The sequence below is a fragment of the Gastrolobium bilobum genome, unplaced genomic scaffold (genome assembly GCF_033153095.1).
Source record: "Gastrolobium bilobum isolate Gb01-03AN ecotype WA unplaced genomic scaffold, APGP_CSIRO_Gbil_v1 utg11941, whole genome shotgun sequence".
NCBI classification, from domain to species: Eukaryota; Viridiplantae; Streptophyta; class Magnoliopsida; order Fabales; family Fabaceae; genus Gastrolobium; species Gastrolobium bilobum.
In genome coordinates, this window is record NW_026898164.1 from 1 (window position 1) to 20,992 (window position 20,992).

At 34.6% G+C, this 20,992-nt stretch overlaps 1 protein-coding gene across 2 annotated transcripts; it reads right to left on the reverse strand.

Moving 5' to 3' along the window:
* Positions 1 to 7,877: 7,877 nt before the first annotated feature.
* On the reverse strand, positions 7,878 to 12,860 carry LOC133313422 (tubby-like F-box protein 7). Of its 2 annotated transcripts, XM_061514796.1 has the most exons (5): positions 12,851 to 12,860; positions 12,151 to 12,449; positions 11,158 to 11,245; positions 9,533 to 9,662; positions 7,878 to 8,632 (listed from the first exon to the last, which is right to left on the reverse strand). In XM_061514796.1, the coding sequence occupies exons 1-5, from the start codon at positions 12,858 to 12,860 to the stop codon at positions 8,050 to 8,052; spliced, it is 1,110 nt and encodes a 369-aa protein (XP_061370780.1). In that variant the 3' UTR covers positions 7,878 to 8,049. The 2 variants fall into 2 exon arrangements, with proteins under 2 accessions (XP_061370780.1, XP_061370779.1); XM_061514795.1 differs by lacking the exon at positions 12,851 to 12,860 and having other exon boundaries at positions 12,151 to 12,527.
* Positions 12,861 to 20,992: the final 8,132 nt, after the last annotated feature.

The following is a 20,992-nucleotide window of genomic DNA, read 5'->3' on the forward strand; positions in this document are numbered from 1 at the left end:
AGCTTTGCAAAGAAATGATGAATTGGCCGGCACTTATCGTGTGAGGATATATGATAGTGAGCTGTTATTGTTTGAGGTTGAGGATGCCTACAATCAATCTACACACGAGGTTGGTGACACCATGAGAGTGGACTTAATCAATCGTACATGTCAGTGTGGTAGGTTTACAACAAGGAGGTATCCTTGCAGTCATGTATTAGCAGTTTGCAAGGTAGCCAAGTTAAACCATTATGATTATGTGGATCATGTTTTCAAAATCCCAACCATTGCTAAAGTATATGCTGCACACTGGTTTCCTATTGGCAATGAATTGTTGATTCCATCCGTTGTTGGGCCTACTGTAATTCCGGATGCCCGGTTGGTACGTGCAAAAGGAAGACCAAAGTCTTCAAGGATTCAGAATGAGATGGATTGGGTTTAGTCTCAACCATAGAGCAGTCAGAGCAGATGTAAGCATTGCAAGCAAGTTGGACATAACATTCGTACATGTCCATTGAGACTTGACATCCGTTAAGTTTAGCGAGTCACTCGTTCCGTATTGTGCAATCCAAATGTCTACCATACCCATTTACCCCTTCCCCGAGTCAGTTAAGGTTATTGTATTACACATCAATTCAAAAGATGCAAAAAAAAAAATGGATTGAACAGCAGCTGCTGCTGCATAATCAACTGGTCTACCCGGGTAACTCGTAATGATATACCCGAGTACAACTACCCGGGTACACCAGTTCGTGGTACCCGGGTAGACCAGTTGGGAATGCAGTTGCAGCTGGTGTTTTGGCCATTTTTTTAGCATTTTTTGAATTGTTGTGTAATACCTACATACAATATGACTTGGGGGTGGATTGATTTCGTAGAAATAGGATGTCGGATTCATGATGTGCGCCAATCAATGTTGAACATCCATATTAAAGTACTTTGGGTTGAATTGTTTTCCAAATTACATATGACAATATTAATGCAAAGACCCATATTAATGCATAGAACCAACAAGTCTGAATGTGCGCAAAACGAAAATTTCATTCATTCAAATATTGAACATCCAGTACAAAAAGATCCATGCAATGTAGGTAAAGTTCCTAAATGTACCAAAATGACTACATTACATCCAAAATGGTCACCCTTGCCAACTAAATCAATGATATGAAACCCTATGGACACACTAATCCGATTGCGTGTCATCCCCATTCTCATCATCCGATTGCATGTCGTCCCCATTGTCATCATCCTCCTCCTCCTGAGTATGGGCACCCTCGCCAACTAAACCCTCCAAGCGTGTAACCCTTGTATCCAACTGTGCAACCTTTGTGTCCATCTGGTTCCGCCACTTGCTCGTGCTCTGTCTATATCCTCTAAAGTCAGTAGTCAGATCATATATGGATGCCATGACATGATCAAGTGTCCATCCACCCTCAGGAGGAGCTGGTGGTCGCCGACTGCGGGTGGGACGTGTCTGTCTGACATCAACCTCAGCAACGCCATCATCATCGTCATCATCATCAAGGCCTGCATCATAAACCATGAAAAACACATCTTATAAATACCACATTAAAAAATAAACAACACAAAAATGCATAAACTCATAAACACCAACACATCACCTGCAGGTGCATCCTCCATCTCAGCATTGTGGTGGACTGGGATCTCAGGTGGTTCTGGTGCCTTCTTCCACGTCCAGATACCCGCTCTGTTCGGCAGGATCCCACACTGCTTCAGGAGCCTCTCACCAAATATAGCATTCCAGCCTCTGGAGGTCTTCAAGGTTTCTGTTGCCATAGGCACTCCAAATCTATACAGAATCTTCTGCACCAGGAATGCAAAAGGCAATTCAGCCTTCTTTGACTTGGCTGCCTTCCACATCAGTATGCATATATGATGCCTCCAGTTCACCTGTTGACGGTGAAGAAGGGCCCACAGGATGACAAAGTCCCCTTCCAGCACCTTCGAGTGATTATGCGGGCGCTGGAAAATAATATGTGTCACCACATAATGAAGAATGCGAGCAGAAACTGACAAGTTGCTCACAGGATAATGAGCAAAATGTCCGGGCTCAGCGTCTGCCCTCCTAGTCTCTGTAACAATGGCCTCCCGGTTATAATCACCAAATATATGATGGCTGTCTCCATCATATAGTGCTGCTCCTGTGACACCATCAAAATCGAAACCAGTAGCTCCGTCCAGATAGGAGCAGTCATGATGATATCAATCCCGCAGACACGGGAAGTCAGCTCGCCTTGCGAGTAGCCAAGGTTCTGGTAGAAGGCTCTTACCATAACCTCCGAGTATGGGCACCGCATCACCGCCAGGTCAAGTAAATGTGTCTCCTGAAGAAGCGGCACAATGTCGAAACGCTCTAGGTTGAAGAATGCCGAATCCAGTGATTTCGGTTCGCAGATCTTCCAGGTTATGAAAAGCTTCACGAACGTCTCGTGTGCAAGTATGTCATCCTCAAACAAATATCTGAACGTCAAGTCCGGAGCCTGACTCGAAGCAGCCTGGGGCTGAGAGGATGACGACCCATCGTGACGACTCTTGGTTCTTCTCTCGGAATGGGTCACTGGCAGCTTTGAAACGCGTCTAGAGGTCATTGCGTCACACTATTAAACTGAAAAAATAACCAAAATTAGAATTTAGATACATCCATGTTAGGGTTAGGGTTAGGGTTAGGGTTAGGGTTAGGGTAAGGGTATTACATACAAATTGATAAAATAATTCGGACAGAATCAAATGATATAAACAAAAATACAATGAATCAGAACAGAAATCAGAACAGAATTGAAAAAAACGAAAAAAAATGCACCTTTGATCGATTTCAATTGGTAGAAGGCAGAGAAGTTGCAAGGTCCGCGAATGATGATCAGAAACAAGACGAATTGGTGCAAGATTATGCCTGAAATCGCTCAAGAAGACACACCTCCAACAGCTCTACCCGGGTACCCCTTTGTGGGTTTTCGAAATGGGGCTGCTGGGGTATTTAAAAACCCTACCGTCGATGTTTACCCAGGTACACTCCTCCCTACCCGGGTAAATAATTCAACCATTTTCTCAGATTCAAGAACTCCACCCGGGTACACCCCTCCCTACCCGGGTAGCAAAAATGTTTCAAAAAATACCCGGGTAAGTAAGGGTGTACCCGGGTAGGCTTCGTGGTCAACAGTCAAACAGTGGCAGATTGGTGTTATGTTTTTGAAGGGGTTAAATTTTCAAAATAGTTTTAAATGAAAGGAAATTTGATAATTAATTATTAATTAAGGGTCAAAAGGGTCAAAAAGCCCAAGATTTAAGGATCATAATTCTTTGAGTCTAATTGGGTTGTTAAATATGGGGCTAAACTTAACTTGTCTATTTTGGTCCACAACTTAACATGGGTTTGGTAGGGTAATCCACTAATCTATAGGTTGATTTTTTGGAATTATAATTTATTTATTTTTTTAAGAAAAAAAGGATGAATTAGGATTATTGTTTTAAAATTTAGATTGGACATTAACCAATGAATCTATTGGTTCAAGACTAGATTAGTTAAATTGATTTGCAAAAAAGTAATTATTATTATTTCAAAAATATATACCTGTGTACAAATTAAGGATGATCATTTCCATCATAATTTGTCACAAAATTTGAAGTATAAAACGATGGTCATCATCCAATCTTAAGTTTTAAAGTTATAATGTGATAACTGTAAGGTTCAATTTACCGAATTCACACATCAGAATTTTAATTTCAATAAGCAACGATGTTTGTTGGAGTCAACATTGAAAAAAGAAAGAAAGAAAGAAAGAAAAAGCATAAGGTATTTTAAGTTTTCATCTTTTTTATTTTAAAACGTAATTTGTTCAATAAAAAATCTCCTTTAAGCCAGTGTTTAAAAATTTGGCCCGATCATAGACTGGATTGAGATCAGGGGGCAAAGGGTCATGGGTTCAACTGAGGGTCACGGGATCATTTTGCTGACCTGATTTTATACATTAAAAAAATAAATATATATCCTATATGAAAATTTCAAAAAAATCAAATCATTAATCTTCAAAAATTCAAAATATACTTAACATAATTGAACTAATTAAATTCACAAGTCAATATTACACAAGCTAATGAAAGTATCAAACTATCAAGTATAAAACACATATTCCAATCGAATTAATAAAAAATTATATCATCAAATTCAGGTTCTTCTTGTCCTTCTCACGCACTTACAATGGTATGTGAAAGGAGACCCCTTACCCAAAAAAAAACGACGAAAGAGAGGCGGCGGTACGAAGAATCAATGGTGGAAAGAGAAGATCGGGATGAGGCAGGATTTTAAAACACTGCTTTAAGCGATTATTAAAGTATCATTACATAAAACATTTAGCATTTTTTTTTAGAATTTTATACAAATAAAATTTTGTTAAAAAAAATTTATTAAATTAAATATATATAATCATTGGAGATGATAAAATGTTATATGACGATAAATAAATATTAAAGAAAAAATATGAACCTGCCTAATAAAATAAGGTCACCAACCGTGGCAATACAATTGCCATTGCAATCATTGTCAAATAAATTCATTGTAGATGTCATTCCATACCTCTCGTTTATGTGATATTTTGCTAAATGGCAGCTTCATGAAATTTAAATGGTGGGACCTAACCTTTCAATCACTTTTCACTTAAGCAAGGGAATGGTCCCAATCGAAAAAGGTTATACCATATGCGAATAAACGGGGCATGGACGATTCATTCATCATTTATATCGTATGTAAGCCCTTATCTTTGTCATTCATAAGCATCTGATGCAGCTTCAGCTTCAACGTCACGATAAATTTTTATATAAACTTAGCTACTCAATAACAAATGCATTATTACTTGATACAAAATTTTATGTAATTATTTAGTATATAATAATAGGGGCAAGATACACTTACTACCAAAAATTTTACCGTATTTACAACCAATTTAGTCACCGTTGATTTCCGTCAATCTAATAGTTATAATTTATTAAGAATTAATAATTAATTAATAAGTACAACCCAATAATTTTCAAATAAGTATAACCGTTAGATTGACGTAAATTAACGGTGATTAAGTTAGTTGTAAAGATAGTAAATTATTTTGATGATAAATATATCTTTCTTCTATAATAATAATAATGTTTATTATTTACTAGTTTAGTCTATTCAATTTATGTAGAACTTTGCCCACAAAAATATTTCTATTTCTCCAGCGTCACGGGCCAACCATATGATATGCTATTTCTCGTACAAATCAACCTCATTTGATGGTCCAGAACACTCCACACCAGATGATAAGAGACCAGAAACCAAGAAAAAAAATATTAAAAACAAAAATAAGTGTTTGGTGATCAATACAACGTGCATTGCATCTGTGCCACGTTTATGTTCCAACTTTTTATTTAATTTTGATATGCCACCCTTTTCTTTCGTTTTGTTGATTTACTCTTTCAATCAAAATTCATTCTTACGGGAATATCATTTGATGGAGGAAAAAAATTTTTATGCCTGAGAATCACAATTATCATGAATATATTGGGAGATTAAATTTCTTGCAAATGGGAGAAAAAAATTGTTTGATAAGGCAAAAAAATTATCAAGAATGCTGAGAAAGTGAATTGTCTTAACCAATATTGTAAAAATCGGAACGGACTGACCGGGTCGACCCAGAATCCGGTGAACCAGTCATCTGATCGGTTCGATTAGCACAATAGATCGGCCAAGCATCAGACCTGATACGACTCGGTGTGATCCGGCCGATTTTGGTGAAAACTGGCGACTCTGACAGTTAATCGGCCCGAGTTTTTAAAAAAAAATTATTTTCAAAAAAAAAATCATAATTGACATATTTGAGTGAGCTGTTACTTATTGACATACATAAATTATGTACCTACAATACTAATATTATCTCAATATGCACTATATAAGGAATTTTGATTTGATTTATAATCAGATATGTCATTTACTGAACCTGAAACACCAATATCACAAGCATTATATGTTTGTTTGATCCTTTATTGGACAATGATGTATAATTTATTATTTTTTATATTAAAATTTAGAATTTATATTATTTTTTTCAGCTATTTGAGTATATTTATATTTTAATATAAATTATATATTTGTATATAATCACCAATTGATGCGGTTGAACCAGTGACCCACTGGTTGAACCAATGACCCTATACCTCGATCGGATCATTGACCGGGCCGGTTTTAATAACATTAGTTTCAACTACACTACTGGCGCAATCACTAGCATAGGAAGAAGAAAGCAACAAAATTGACTTGGCAATAGCCTTCCCCACCACCGCACCACTAGCATGGGAAAAAGAAGGCGCAATATGGCTTGGCACTAGTGGTACCATCACCGCACCACTAGCACGAAGGTCAAAAATACTAGAAATCCAAGAATACCACTCCCGCATGGTATTCTACTATTCTTGGATGGCATTTTAACTTAAAAATTATTCGGAAATCAGAATCTTTGGGAAAATCAAATTCCCAGAAAATTTTTGTACCAAACGTGGATAAATAAGATTACCAATCTCAGTTTCCCAAGAATCCAAAAAATTTCCTTGCATCAAAGCCCCCTTAAGGTAATGTTTGGTTCAGGTTTTTGGTTCAGATCCCCATCTATCTGAGTTTGGTATTGTATGTTGTCTTTGTTTGGTAGAAGAAATACAAAAATTTACCTAGTCAACTCTGTTGCCCAGCCTTTCAAGTTCGTATGGAAAAAAGGAAACAAAACCCTATTCAACTTTACCATTTGCAACGTAAAATTTGCATAAAATCGAGTAAGCGAGAAAAAGTTTACGAAATTTGTGACAAAATTACCCTCTTGTGACTACATCTGCTTTATCAAACTCGTGGGTTGCAGAAGACATGGCCAAAAGTTGAATAAGCAAGTGGTTTTCGATCTGTTAGTTTTACTGAAGCAAATGATTTTCAAACGATTCTCAAACCGAAGCAAACGATTCTTCTGCACACAAACCTTGCAATCAGATTCGTCCACTGTCAACTGACTTAGACATGAAAGATTCCTACATCTTAAGTTCAGAAAAACTTGAGCTAAATCAGAAGATGAAATGTTGTTGTCTATGTGAATAAAATGAGTTAAACCGATTTTTAAAGCAACTAAAATTTCCAGTTGCACTCGGTGGCACTTTAGTAGGTTATCCAAGGTTATATTAGACCTGTTCTGCAGAACTTTTTGAAAAGCAAGTATCTGCCCATGCTTATGTGCATTGAGCATGATTTCTCGAATACCCTCCTTCAGACATGTTATGGATTATCCGGCCATTTCATGGAACTTTCTTGACATTGCATGCACAAGGTCAGAAACTATTCTTGCAATGATTGTCTCAACAAAAAGAACACCATCCATCAGAAGTCGTGGAATAATATGCAGCTCCTGAAATAACTTTTGCTTGCCATCGGTACAACTGGACGAATGAGGTTAGAATGCAGTTGTGGAGGCTTAGCCTGAATGAAGTTAAAATTTTAAGTATACGGGTTATTTTTGTCATTTTGACCCATTTACCCATTATTAGTTTACCTTCAACCAAACAAATACTTACAAAAGTTAACCCAATTCGCGACCCATTTACCCATCATTATTTTACCTTCAACCAAACAAAGACTTACAAAAGTTAACCCAATTCGCCTGGTAAAAATTTAGTCAACCAAACAACTTTTTTTTAACTTTCTTACCAAACTCACTTTTCTACCATATTCTTGGTAATTGCATTTACGTAGTAAAAAAAAATATCTCCTCTACCAAACGTCTCCTTAATGATAATGAATCCCGGGTCCTGAACATTTCCATTCATCTTGTCATCTTCACACTAATGTGAACAAAAATTAAAAGAATCAACTGCTGGAAGAGACCAATATATATTTGATTATGGAAGATGTCATGTCCTATTAATAATATAACATTTACAACAAGCTTCCTGAATTACATTGTAAACTCAAAACCGAGTGAAAAAATTAACAAAAGTAACTATTCACTTATAACATCCACAGAATAAATAAGTATGATGACATCAAAATTATTACTCACAAGCCAGTTTAGTGCCAAAGCTAGTCAAGCAAATGGCAAAAGCCTGAAAGGCAGATAAGGGTTGTCTATAATCCATGGTAAAAGTATCATCCCCTACTTTACCAAACTGGAGGAGAACTGTTTCCTCATCTCCTTTTCCTCCTGGTTGGCTTGGATCCACAGTAGCAACCAGCTGAAAGTTCTTCACTGATGCCACTGTCACACGACCATGGAAATTCAAGCACCAGCATTGCAAATGCTCATGCCACCTTGGAGCTTTATTCTTCAAGATAGTGTAGCCAAAAGCAGCAAGTTCTCTACTATGCATTTTATGGCCATCCAGAGATATGCTATCTGAACTTTCACTCGTTGTTGAGACAGGAGATTTCAGTGAGCAAACCATCCTCCTTGGCCCTCTTGATTTCAAAAGGTTGAACTTGTAGGAGACCTGCCCCACCTCAAAGTTACCTGCAGGAACTTGAGGGCTTATCTGCTTGCTGGCAAAACGACGGCTAGCCCTGCCACTTGATGGTTTTGCACCACTATGGGGCGGCTGGCTGTCATATATTGTGAAGTTGGTGCCAAGAAAATCCGAGCTGTGAATAGATTTCAGCAACTAGGCGGTCAATACTCAAGAGAAGCAAAACATTGACCATACATTCAATAAGTAGTTTATCCTTTGTTTAAAAAATATAAATTAAATGAGACAAACAAACTCCAAGCTATGAACAGATTTCTATATAGGTGTAAATACTTTCACCAAAAAAAATGACGAACATTTACAATAAGTGTTTTTGTCTAGATGAGACTAAGAGGATTTAAAAGAATAGGATTTGAATCATTTTGTTCCGCTTTGGATGTAAATAGAGGACACGGTAATTCGCAGAAGTTACATATAAGACAAACAAACAAACTGCAAATTAAAATCATTTGCAACGGTTTCAATTTTTAAAAGCCAATCAAGTTTGCTCCTGGATCTTTTTTGGTGCAGTTTTGATCTTAAAAACAACATCATGATAAACTTGTTTGCACCCTTGCTTCTACCACAAATGGTATTGAATGACTGTTAAACAAAAGCAAATAGAACTATTTTCCCTTTCTGCCATGTACAAAGGTGTGATTTAGAGCGGTGGTCTTTATTTGTTTTTATTTCCTTTTAATATTTATGGGTGTTTTTCCTATTCCTTTTTATGGATAATTTTTCTCATCAGACAGTTTCAGTATTGAGCTGTATCAAAGTTCCAATTCTTAGCAAGGCTACCACAAAAGAGAAAATAAAAGGTTAAGTTTAACAGTAAAGGTAAACCAAAGCATTTTGAAAACACAAAATATTTGTAGTAAAAGGTGAAGGGTGGCTGTATCCTTCGAGTACTAGACCTCACCACTCAAGAAAAAGAGTAAAAAGAAACAGATGAAGAAGAAGAAACACAGATGAAACATTTATATTTCTTTTTTAGAAGGGGATAATTTTTGTTTCTGTGACAAGAAAGCTTTACCTTAACTTTCCAACATAAGCATTGCTTCCTTGGGATAAGTCGTCAGCATCGAGTGATATTATATACTCAGTATGGGTACCACACCTATATCTCCTAGCTGCTAACAGGAACTTCCCTTTATCTGTGAATGCTGGCGATGGGTGGAGGAGTGAAGAGAGGGGAAGAAAGAAATGCATTAAATTTCCAGCACATCCATGAAAATGCTAAAGAGAGAAATCACAAGTTGTACACTATCATCAAGATTATATTTCTGGAAATATTGAGAAAAATAAGCCTTGGAAAGTCATCATTTTAATAGTTAATCATTGCTACCATTAACTACTCTACAAATTACATTGACTTATTACAACACATCATAATATTCTGAATTTACTAATGGTTTAAAGTCTCACAGATCTTTCAACCAATTGAAGATTCAAAATTTCACCTCCACCACACATATCTTTAGAGTAAATAACGTTGCTAGCAATAATTGGAGTTCTATAGCTACTGTTTGATTTCCCATGTGACAACCCCATGACTGTTCCTACAAAGTGATATGATATCCATTATACTACAGGCAGCTAAACAATTTCTAGCATGTATTACAATCAACCATATCCTAGAGACCTTCTCACCATAGGTCTACTTCAGCAATCAAACAGAAAATTAATTTTAATACCTATAAATAAATTACTAACAAATATGAAATTTACCAGATTAACATAAGAACCATTTGAAGTTCTTTCTCAGAAGCAAAACCAACAAGCTCTTTGTAACCTTAAGAAATTTAAGATGCTGCAAGACCAACATTTTAGAATTAAGCAACTATGGACACCATGCATTAATGCAAAGTAATCTATGAAACTCCCAACATATGTATTCAAGCTGCTTTGAATACGTTCTACTCTTTAATTACTACTGGTCCCTTCCTGAGAAATGAAAGCTCACCAAAGAAGGCCTTTTGTGAGGTTACTTTAGCCTCCCATGAAACCCCTCCCTTAAATGTTCATGAAATTTCTTCTTTAATTATATTAGAAAGAAATAATCAAATGTCCATATTTCCCAAATTACACTTCCACAAGTCTTACATGATATATCCTTCCACTTCTATCTCTGAAAAAACACCTTCAATTAATGTTCATAAACATAACATAATATCTAAAGAATTCAACTCATTTTTGTTTCTCTTTTCTCACTTTGGGGAATCAAACTATTTAAGATGAGTAAATTGAACGAGGAAGGTTCTGTAAATTGACTAAAGGAAGTCACCTTAGACTGGGTCTGGTCAACCATGTGGCTAGTCATGTAGCTTCACAAATATTTTTTGTTTACATATATAAATAAATATCAATGAGTCACTTTAAACGTTGACAAAGACAAACTACAAAACCCTTCAAACTTTTGGGGTTTTAATACCCAAAAGTAAAGCATGTCTAGTCAAACAAGAAAGCCTTGAGTTATATGTTTGACGAATAAGTTGGTGCCCAGATCTAGTCTATACACATACATCATTCGACTCTATATTGTCAACACACTATCCATAGGAAGAGCACAGGAGATCATTCAACTCCGGCCATGATTCATTTTCATACATCTCTATAACAGGCAAAAAAAGCCTTTTAACCAATACAATACTTACTTACATGGTGTAAGGGCAAGATAGAGGTAAAACGTTGAGGTCTTCTTGTTCCGCTTTATAAGACATTGGTGGGGAACGTCACGTGGTCCTGGCTGCAAGTCATCAAAACATAACAAGATTGTCAAACTCCAAGCTTCCTAAATTCAAATGACTTGTTCAATACGACAAACAAACAATAAATAGCCATCAATAGAACAAAATGCTCATCAAGATTACAATGAAATCATCACAAGAAATTTAAACATTCATCACACTAAAATCCAATCTATTATAGAATAAAGCATTGCAGAGATAAAATCGCGTACATAAGCAAGAGCTAAACAGCAGCAATAGAGCTAAAACACATTTATCTGCTAAAAATTAGATGAAACTCCATCCACCTACGGGTGCACTGCAAACATGACGACTACTGGCATCTGAAAAATCCCCTCACAAAATGGATCAGTATTTCCAACTCTTCCATCTTTTCCACTTCACACAGATAAAACTGCAATAAAACTAATAACACCCACTTACCCAGAAACCTCAATTACCGGATTAAAACCTTAAGATACTTACACTGCAGTTCGCCAACCTGAATCAAAGGCACCACACAATTACAGCCATGGCTTATGCAAAGATCCCAAATCACTGCTGACCCTCACAACAAAATGTTATTCACCAAATTCACCAATAAAGCATTTACTACCTAAACTGATTGAACCATTCAACCATGTCATAAATAACCAAAATTTCAATTCAACAAATTTTAAAATATAATAATTTAAGAGAATAACAAGGGCTCCAATAATGACCAACAAAACATTTATTAAAAAAAAAAAAAAACCTAATTTTTTTTTTAAAAAGAAGACCACAAAGTACTCAACTTTTTTTCCTGGGGTATATATTAATCAAGCCACACGCATCAGTCAAAAAGCTAATTCGGGGAAAAATTAAAAAAAAAAGTGCCCCCAAAAAAAAAAAGAAAAAAAAAAAGGAACGGTTTTTGAAGCAGAACCTGTTTAAGGCACGAAGGGAAAGTGATTTTTCCGTTGTGAGACGGTGATTTTACGATCTCACGCGTCATGTCCCTCCAACGCTTACAAACGCAGGCGCAAGCGACGACGTTTTGCCGGTGAGGCCACTGTTCCTCGGTGGCGTCCACTCTGCGTATGATCTCTCCGAGAAGCTCCGGTAGCATGTTTGACCACGCATTGCCGTGAGCCGATTCTTCGCCGGCGGCGGCATCGAAGGAACGAACTTCCTTGAAGGATCTGGAGAATTTGCGAGAGCGAAAGACCTTCCTCAGAGACATGGCTAATGGTTAGGGCTATTGCACTCTCATAAGAGAGAGAGAGAGAGAGAGAAACACCAAAGAAGAAGAAGAAGAAGAATGAAGAGAGAGAGAGAGAGAGAGAGTGATTTACAGAGAGAAACTTAACGAGTGAGAATAAAAGGGAAATGGGTGCAATGATAAAGTGACGTGCGGGTGAGGGGAATGTGAGAGGAAGAGGGTTGTGGCGCGCCGAATGACAGGCTCGTGAGGTTAGCGAGTGAAGGTTGAAAAAAAAAAAAAAAAAAGTGTTGGCTTGTGCCTGTTGTTGAATGTTGTTGTGATTTGACCTGGTCTACGCTGTATTTACCCTTTTCTTAACTCCTCCTCTGTTTTTCTTATTTTTATTTATTTTTATTTTCCTTGTCATTTTGACTCTTAATACAACTTGTCATCTATCACCCCAAAAAAAAAAAGTTGTCATCAACTCATCATGTTGAAATAGCAAATTACAGTATTTTTTTTTTTTATAAAAAAAAGTTTATATTATAATTAAACTAAACAAGGAGTGAAGGATAATTCAAGTGTAAATTTACCTGATCACCCTTTTTTCTGAACTAAAGTTTAAGAACACGAGAGGTTGCTTCATTTCATGACCAAAGCATGTCATAAGCCTTATTAGATTATTATTATTATTATTATTATTAGTCATGCCAAGCATAATTAAATAAAGTTCATATAAGATCAAGTAAATTTTGAAAACTATAACTATAAATCTCCGGTTATTTGACCATTTTGTCTCTTATTAATTAATTAATAATCATTTTGTCCATTACACATAATTATTTACTAATATGTTCATCTTTAATCGATTAACTTGAAGATTTAATCGATTAAATGGTCAAATCTGAAAAAAATAGTTGACTTGAAGATTTAATCGATTAAATCTTCAAGTTAATCGATTAAATCTCCCTCTTAATTTATTTAATCGATTAAAGCTTATATTTAATCGATTAAATATCCCAAATTAGTGTGAAAACTTTGATACCAACTCGTAAAATGACAACTCTTAATAAAACACAATAAGTTCTTATTAAATACAAAACACAATCAACTCTTATTATTAAATACAAAACACAATCAGCTCCTATTAAATACAAAATACAATCACCTCCTATCAAATACAAAACGCAATCAGCTCCTATTAAATACAAAATGCAATCAGCTCCAATTAATTACAAATCGCAATCAACTCCTATTACATTAAATTCAAAATTCAAAATTCAAATAACATCCAATACACGGAAAATTGATTGAAGATTTTGCTAAGTATTACATTAAATTCAAGATTTGCAATCAACTCCTTTTGTTTACGAAAGAGATTTGACCTTTGTTGCCTCTTGTGATTTGATAGGAGCTGATTGCGTTTTGTATTTAATTGGAGCTGATTGTGTTTTGTATTTAATAATAAGAGTTGATTGTGTTTTGTATTTAATAAGAGCTGATGTGTTTTATTAATTTTGCCATTTTACGAGTTGGTATCAATGCTTTCACGCTAATTTGGGATATTTAATCGATTAAATATAAGTTTTATTCGATTAAATAAATTAAGATGAAGATTTAATCGATTAAATCTTCAAGTCAACCATTTTTTTCAGATTTAACCATTTAATCGATTAAATCTTCAAGTTAATCGATTAAAAAGTGGCAGATTGGTAGATAGTTTTGAATAAAGGACAAAATGATTATTAATTAATTAATAAAGGGCAAAAGAGTCAAAAAAAAAAAACCATAAATTTCCTATGCATTGCAATGTTTTTTTTTAAATATATATTTACGTGAAACATTTATAAGAACACATGTAAATTAGTGATATAAAAACTCGTATTTAAATTTTAATTATTTATTTTATTTATCTGTGATATATTTTCATTCTGTCCATGTGGTGGTATACGAAATAATTATGGTAAAACTGAAGCGTACAGATGGAAAACTCACAGAAAAAAAAAAAATTGTTTAACAGAAAAAATAAAAATCAATAAAAGACAATTATACCTAAACAGAAGGGCACTGATGCAAAACGCGGTTCTAACAAGTCAACACGACAACCAGAATAATATTAAAAAAAGAAAAATAAAACAAACTCATTCGGAAATTGCCAGCTATATATTTCACTTTTCTCTCGTACAAACAATTCCATTCGACCATTCCAATTCCAACAATCTCTCTATTTTCATTTCACTTCCACTTTCTTTTCTCTCATTTTCCTTGGAGAAATTAAAATCTGAGAGAAAAGTGAAGAGGGTGTTTGGCTTTTGAGTTCATAGCAATATATAATATAACACAGAGAACAAAATGGTGAAGTTCGTGGGGATTCTTGACCAAGGGATGAGGATTGTCGCAAGGTTTCATTCCAACTGCCCCCAAACAGGGCGTAAGTTTTACCACCCTCCGCCGGTCTCCGACAACAACGGCCACGACTCTCGCAGCGGAACCACCGTGGGCGGTGGCGGTGTCAAAGCTGGTGGGAACATTGATATAATTCTTTATTCTGTTTGACATGTAACAAGATTTATTTATTTGTTTGTTTGTTTTTGCTTATTCGATTAGATTGATTATTAGCAAAGTTTTTGCTATCAAGTTTTATTATAATCTATAACAACTCCTTATGAGATGTGGTAGATCTTTTATTCCCTTCATTAGTGGTTAGTTATAAAGGGGATTTTCACACTTTACATAGTCAATACAAATTATACAATAGTTTCTTCTTCTACTTCTTTTTCTAGTCAATACAATAGTTATTACGCAGGAATCCAATTCTCATTCCTTGATGTTAGACAAAATTCCATGTTTTAATTAGTTTGTTTAGCTGAAGTTGTTTAAAATTTAAACCTTCTCCATTTATAATCATATAAGAAAAGCTCCTAAAATCAAACCAAGTTAATCTAAGCCTTTAAAAATAATGGGGGCAGCGAGGTTCGAACTCGGGACATCAATACTTTGATACTATGTAAAGAACTAATTCAATTCAATAGCTTAAGTTGTTAGATGTGGCTACATTAATAATTTTATATATCTTTAACAAAGTCAAATTTTCAATGAAGTAACAGATATGTTGAATGTGAACATCGACTCTAACTCCGTCTACATTCCAAGTTGTTACATGGTAGAGTCTTTAAACATATCTATAGAATTTGGGCACTTATGTAAACAAAGTTAGTTTAATGAATCTTATGAAAGAACTTTTGGATATATTAATAATATAATCTAATAGTATGTTCACATATAAGCCCAATAGGTGAAAGCATGGTTATTTGGGTCCATATGGGCTGGAGCCCAATAGCTTACATTATCTCTAGGGTTTCCTAAGCAGGAGGTAACACTGTTGAGCATTCCAAACTTGAGACTTGGGATGTATTGCTTATGTAAGAATACAAGATCCTAAGAGACCTAAGGTGGGACCTAGAACCATTACTTGCGTATATCTAGGAAGTGCAGAAGACAGTGATGCAAATAGGTTTTTGGATCTATCTACAAATGCGGTGATAGAATCCAGAGATGCAGAATTCTTTGAGAATAAGTTTATCAAAGATCATGGCTTAAGTGTTTCTGGATCTACATATATGATTTTAGAATCTCCTATAGAATTTGAAGTAAGCCCTTCTGACACTTACCCCTCACAACTGGCTATTGAATCAATTCCAGTTAGAGTATTTATGAGAGAGAGTTCACAAAGACTTTGTCGAGGACTTTGTCACTTACCATCTAGAGGATGATCCATTCTCCTATCAGGAAGCAATGAGATCTAGGGAATATCTACTGTGGGCAGAAGCCATATATGATGAAATGAGTTCTTTGCTGCATAATCATACTTGACAGCTAGTCAATTTGGCGAAAGGGGCTAAGGCTATAGGTTGTAAGTTGGTAGTGAAGAAGAAACTGAATAGTGATGGATCGATAGCCAGATACAAAGCACATTTAGTAGCTAAAGACTATAGACAACAAAGTGAAGTAGACTATTTTGGTGTCGACTCACCTGTGTGTTATCTATCAACTATAAGAATTCTTCTTGCTTTGACATCTATTGAACACTATGTAGTGCATGAAATGGATGTAAAGACAACTAGTGGATGTCATGTTAATTATTGGTTTTGATCATTTTGTAGTGAGTAACATGAAAGCTAATTTAGTTAAAGAATTTGACATGAAAGATCTTGGTATTGCTAATATCATTCTTGGTATAAAAGTAAGCTTTGATAGGCAAGTTATCGCCCTTAGCCAGACTCATTATATTGAGCAGCTACTTTCTACCTGGGGATACAGTGAGTGCAAACTGAGTGAGACACCATGTGATTATAATAAAAGACTGAGTCCTCATAAAGGGACCAGTGTGGATCAGTTAAAGTATTCAAAACTGATTGGTAGTCTCATATATGCTGCAAGTTGCATTAGACCTGACATAGCCTTTACAGTTGGCATGTTGAGTCGTTTCACTAGTAATCCTAGTAAAGAGCATTGGGATGCCCTCGATAGGCTGATGCGATATATTAAAGGTACTAAAGATTATGCTCTACACTACTCTGGTTATCCTTCAATTGTGGATTAATATTCTGATATGTCATGGTGTTCAGAAATCAGAAATAATAAGTTCACCAGTGGATATGTATTCACTTTGGGTGGAGCTCCTATTGCTTAGAAATCCAAAAGATAGACTTGTATTGCATTGTCGTCTATGGAATCAGAACTTTTTGCTTTAGCCTTAGCCGGCCAAGAGGAAAAGTGGATAAAGAATCTGATTATGGATATTCCCTTGACTCGGCTAAAGATTAATTCTTTAAGCCTATTTTATGATAATCAAGCAACTGTCCAAGTTGTTAAAAATGCTCTCTTTAATTCAAAAAGAAGACATATAAGATTGAGACATGCGTTGTTGAATTACCTGAGAAAACAAGGAATTATCACCTTGATCGATGTGAGATCGAAGGATAACTTGGCTGATGCTCTCATAAAAGATATGCTTAAAGATCGATTATTGAAAATAGTGGGGGAAGTAGGGTTAAAGACTATATAAACAAGTCTTAATTACCATTTACTTACCTTTTAATTATGTGTTTTGAATTATCGAATCTTTCTTTTGTTGGCCAAAATGATAAGCACTGTTTATATGTTTCACCGATGTTCGTATTTGTTGATTAATTTGAAAAGGGTAAGTTGTCTCATTCCAAACTTGATGAAGATAACTTGAACCTGATTCAAAGGTTCTACTTGGGAAACTTGTGTTATTCCAAACTTGATGATACAATCTAACCAGGTTGGACCATCCATTTGGTTAGATTATCTCATTCCAAACCTGATACTAGATTATTTGACTTTGAGGAATCAGTAATTGTGACATTCCAAATTGAAACATTGAAATAATAGTTTGTATAAGAAGCCTGTAGGCCTTGTTCTTAATTGAAACTTGACATTACACGACCAGGTTATTGTAAGTGACTTGACTATTGGTCATGTTCATTTAAACTAGACAATGGTTATTCTCTTACAAATAAACTTAAGTTAATGGCTCTTTGTAAAACAAACTGTTTAGGCCTTGTTCATAATTTATGAAACTGACTTGATGCTTATGAACATGATATTACAATATTTTCTGACATTAATATATGTTCTTCTTTGCCTGATGATATGATGCTAAGTTTTTTTAGTAGAACTAGACATCTTTGGTAGATTATTCAACCAATTGAATTCATAATAATATGAAATTCATATTTGATATTATACAAAGGAAGACAGAGATGGAGGAGAGCTTAATGAGAGGGATCTTGACTAAGATCATCTCCTTGATTAAAGAATATATCATTTAGAGTATGTGGGGACTTTAATTCACCCGTTATTGCCCATTTTGATGGAGTCCATTATTTGAGACTTACATTTTGCTATTTTTATTTTATGAACATTGTTGATTGTGAACTGATTTTGAGACTTATTTGGAATGTTGGGATTTGGATGAGTTTAGATTGAATCTAAAACTCTAAATATTTATTTTAGTATGTTGGTCTCAAAACAGATTCATGATAATGATGATTTATTTATTTAGATTGAAAATGACGATTGAGTTTAATATTTTACCGTTAAAACTCTTTGATTGATCCGAGTTAATTGTGTTGGACTGGATATGAATGATTCATATTTGTTTGAACATTCCATTAATCACTCTATTGGATTGTGCTATATGGTAAACAAAGGAGGAGATTGTTGGATATATTAATAATATAGTCTAATAGTATGTTCACATATAAGCCCAATAGGTGAAAACATGATTATTTGGGTCCATATAGGTTGGAGCCCAATAGCTTACATTATCTTTGGGGTTTTCTAAGCTGGAGGTAACACTGTTGAGCATTCCAAACTTGATGTCTCTTGGTGTAATACTTCAAGAAGAACCACAAGCTTATATAGCATGCACAACTGCATATGGTATGAATGAAATTTAATTTCTTCCATCTGTTTTAGTTTTTATTCCTTATCATATTGTACATTTTCTTTTCTTAATATTAGGATGTTTAAAATTTCTGGAGGAAGCCAGATGGAGACATTGATAGAGGAAAAAATTGAAAAACAAAAAAATTCCATTTACAATGTTTATTTTAAAAATAACACTTACCTTTTTGAAATGAAAAAGTTAAAAATTACAATGTTAATATTCAATTATTCATGTAATTGTATCTCCTATTAAGAGTCCAATGTTTAAAAGGTTAAAAAAAATCATTATAAAAAATACTTATAAGAAGCATATCTTTTCAAATAAATTTTTTAATTGAAAATATTTGAATAAAATAGATGTATATGTATGCTAATCCTTTGATCACACTTTATGCTTCTTGATTTTCTTCAAAAATATTAACCACTCTTTATTCTTTTTTATATGTGATCTAGACCTAACATCATGTGAGATTCAAGCACAATCAAGATAGATTCAAGCACAATCAAGATAAAGTCCAATATGCCCAGAAACCATTGTTTAGCCATGTAAAAACGCATCCAATACTTGTAAAGGCCACAGGCATACACTAGCAAAGTTGCACAGGCAAATAGGACCTGGCGAGATTCGCTACTCGGAGTCACTTGACCACCACATGAACCAATGACTGCAAGACAACACCAACTTGTCACGACATCTACGAGTGCTAGCTTGAGTATAGTTATCTCGCTCGTAATATAGCCTATGAAAGGCCATCACTCTCCACCAATAGGAATGGACACCGCCATACAAATGCGGCATAAACAAGGCATTCCTCCACTATAAATACAAAAACATTCAGCCCAGATAATATCATCTATCCTTGAATATTTAAACTACTTAAATCATAAACTAACTTGAGTGTCAGACTACCTTGCAAGTACCCCCTCCAATTTCCTCGAATCGTCCAAACACCAGCATAGTAGCCCGACTGTCTTGCAAGAGCACCAAGATCAACTTGCCAATGATGAACGACCCATCATCTCACTAGGCCATATTCAACTCATATATCACTAAGAGTAGCAAGCTCAACCATGTGTGATCCAATTCAATTATTATTAGACTGATCAAAATGTATCCTAGTTACAACCATTATTAGTCATGGAAACATGATTTATTAATAACAACATTTTTTACACTAAATATTAAAAAGTATAACTAAAATATTTTAAACTTAATAAAAAATTCAAAAAATTAATTTCTATAAATCTATTGACTCTAAGATAAGTTAATTTAGAAACACCACAAGGTTTCAAATTTATAGCATGGTCGAAATGAACGGATGTTATTGCATCTAATTAAATAAAATTATATTCCTTGCTGCTTAAATCGCCATTGTTTTATTCCTGGTTCAAAGGAAAAGATAAAACAAATTAATACAGAAGAAAAACAAAATAATGAAACAAAATTGCTTTGTCTTGAATAAAAAAGTCAAAGTGAGAAGCCCTTGATATATGCAGAATATTCTTTGCGAATGCCAAATTATGGATCTAGAAAGATGAGACTATCTTTCGGCCAAAAAGTTGTCAAACTTGTAACGTTTTGGACTTTTGGTATTGAAGGTGAGGTCACCCGGTCATTGAACAAAACAGCGGAAATGCATCTAGTCTTTTTTTTGAAAAAAAAAATATATATTGAAGAAAATAAAAGAAAGAACCTCAAATGCATGGAATACAAAATGTTAATCCTTCGTCACAACTTATATTATTACCATTATTATATAAGAATTATAATAAATAAAATTTAAGAAATTATTATCCTATAAATCAAAATAGTAAATATATTGCAACAACAAAAATTAGTAAATATATATATTCATAAGCATTCAATGTTACACAGGGTACTTACTATAATGAATAGAAGATTGCTTATGTTGAATATTATTTACAAAATATGTTAGATTGATTAAGTTGAAATAAACATTTTCGATTTATTACAAAATTATTGGTCAAAACTGCAAGAAGAAAAGGGTTTTAAGGGATAAAAAAATATAGAAAAAAATGTTTGTCCTTTTAAATGACAATTTATGTTATTTTACTCTCACAAAGAAGGGGGCCCACATATTTATAT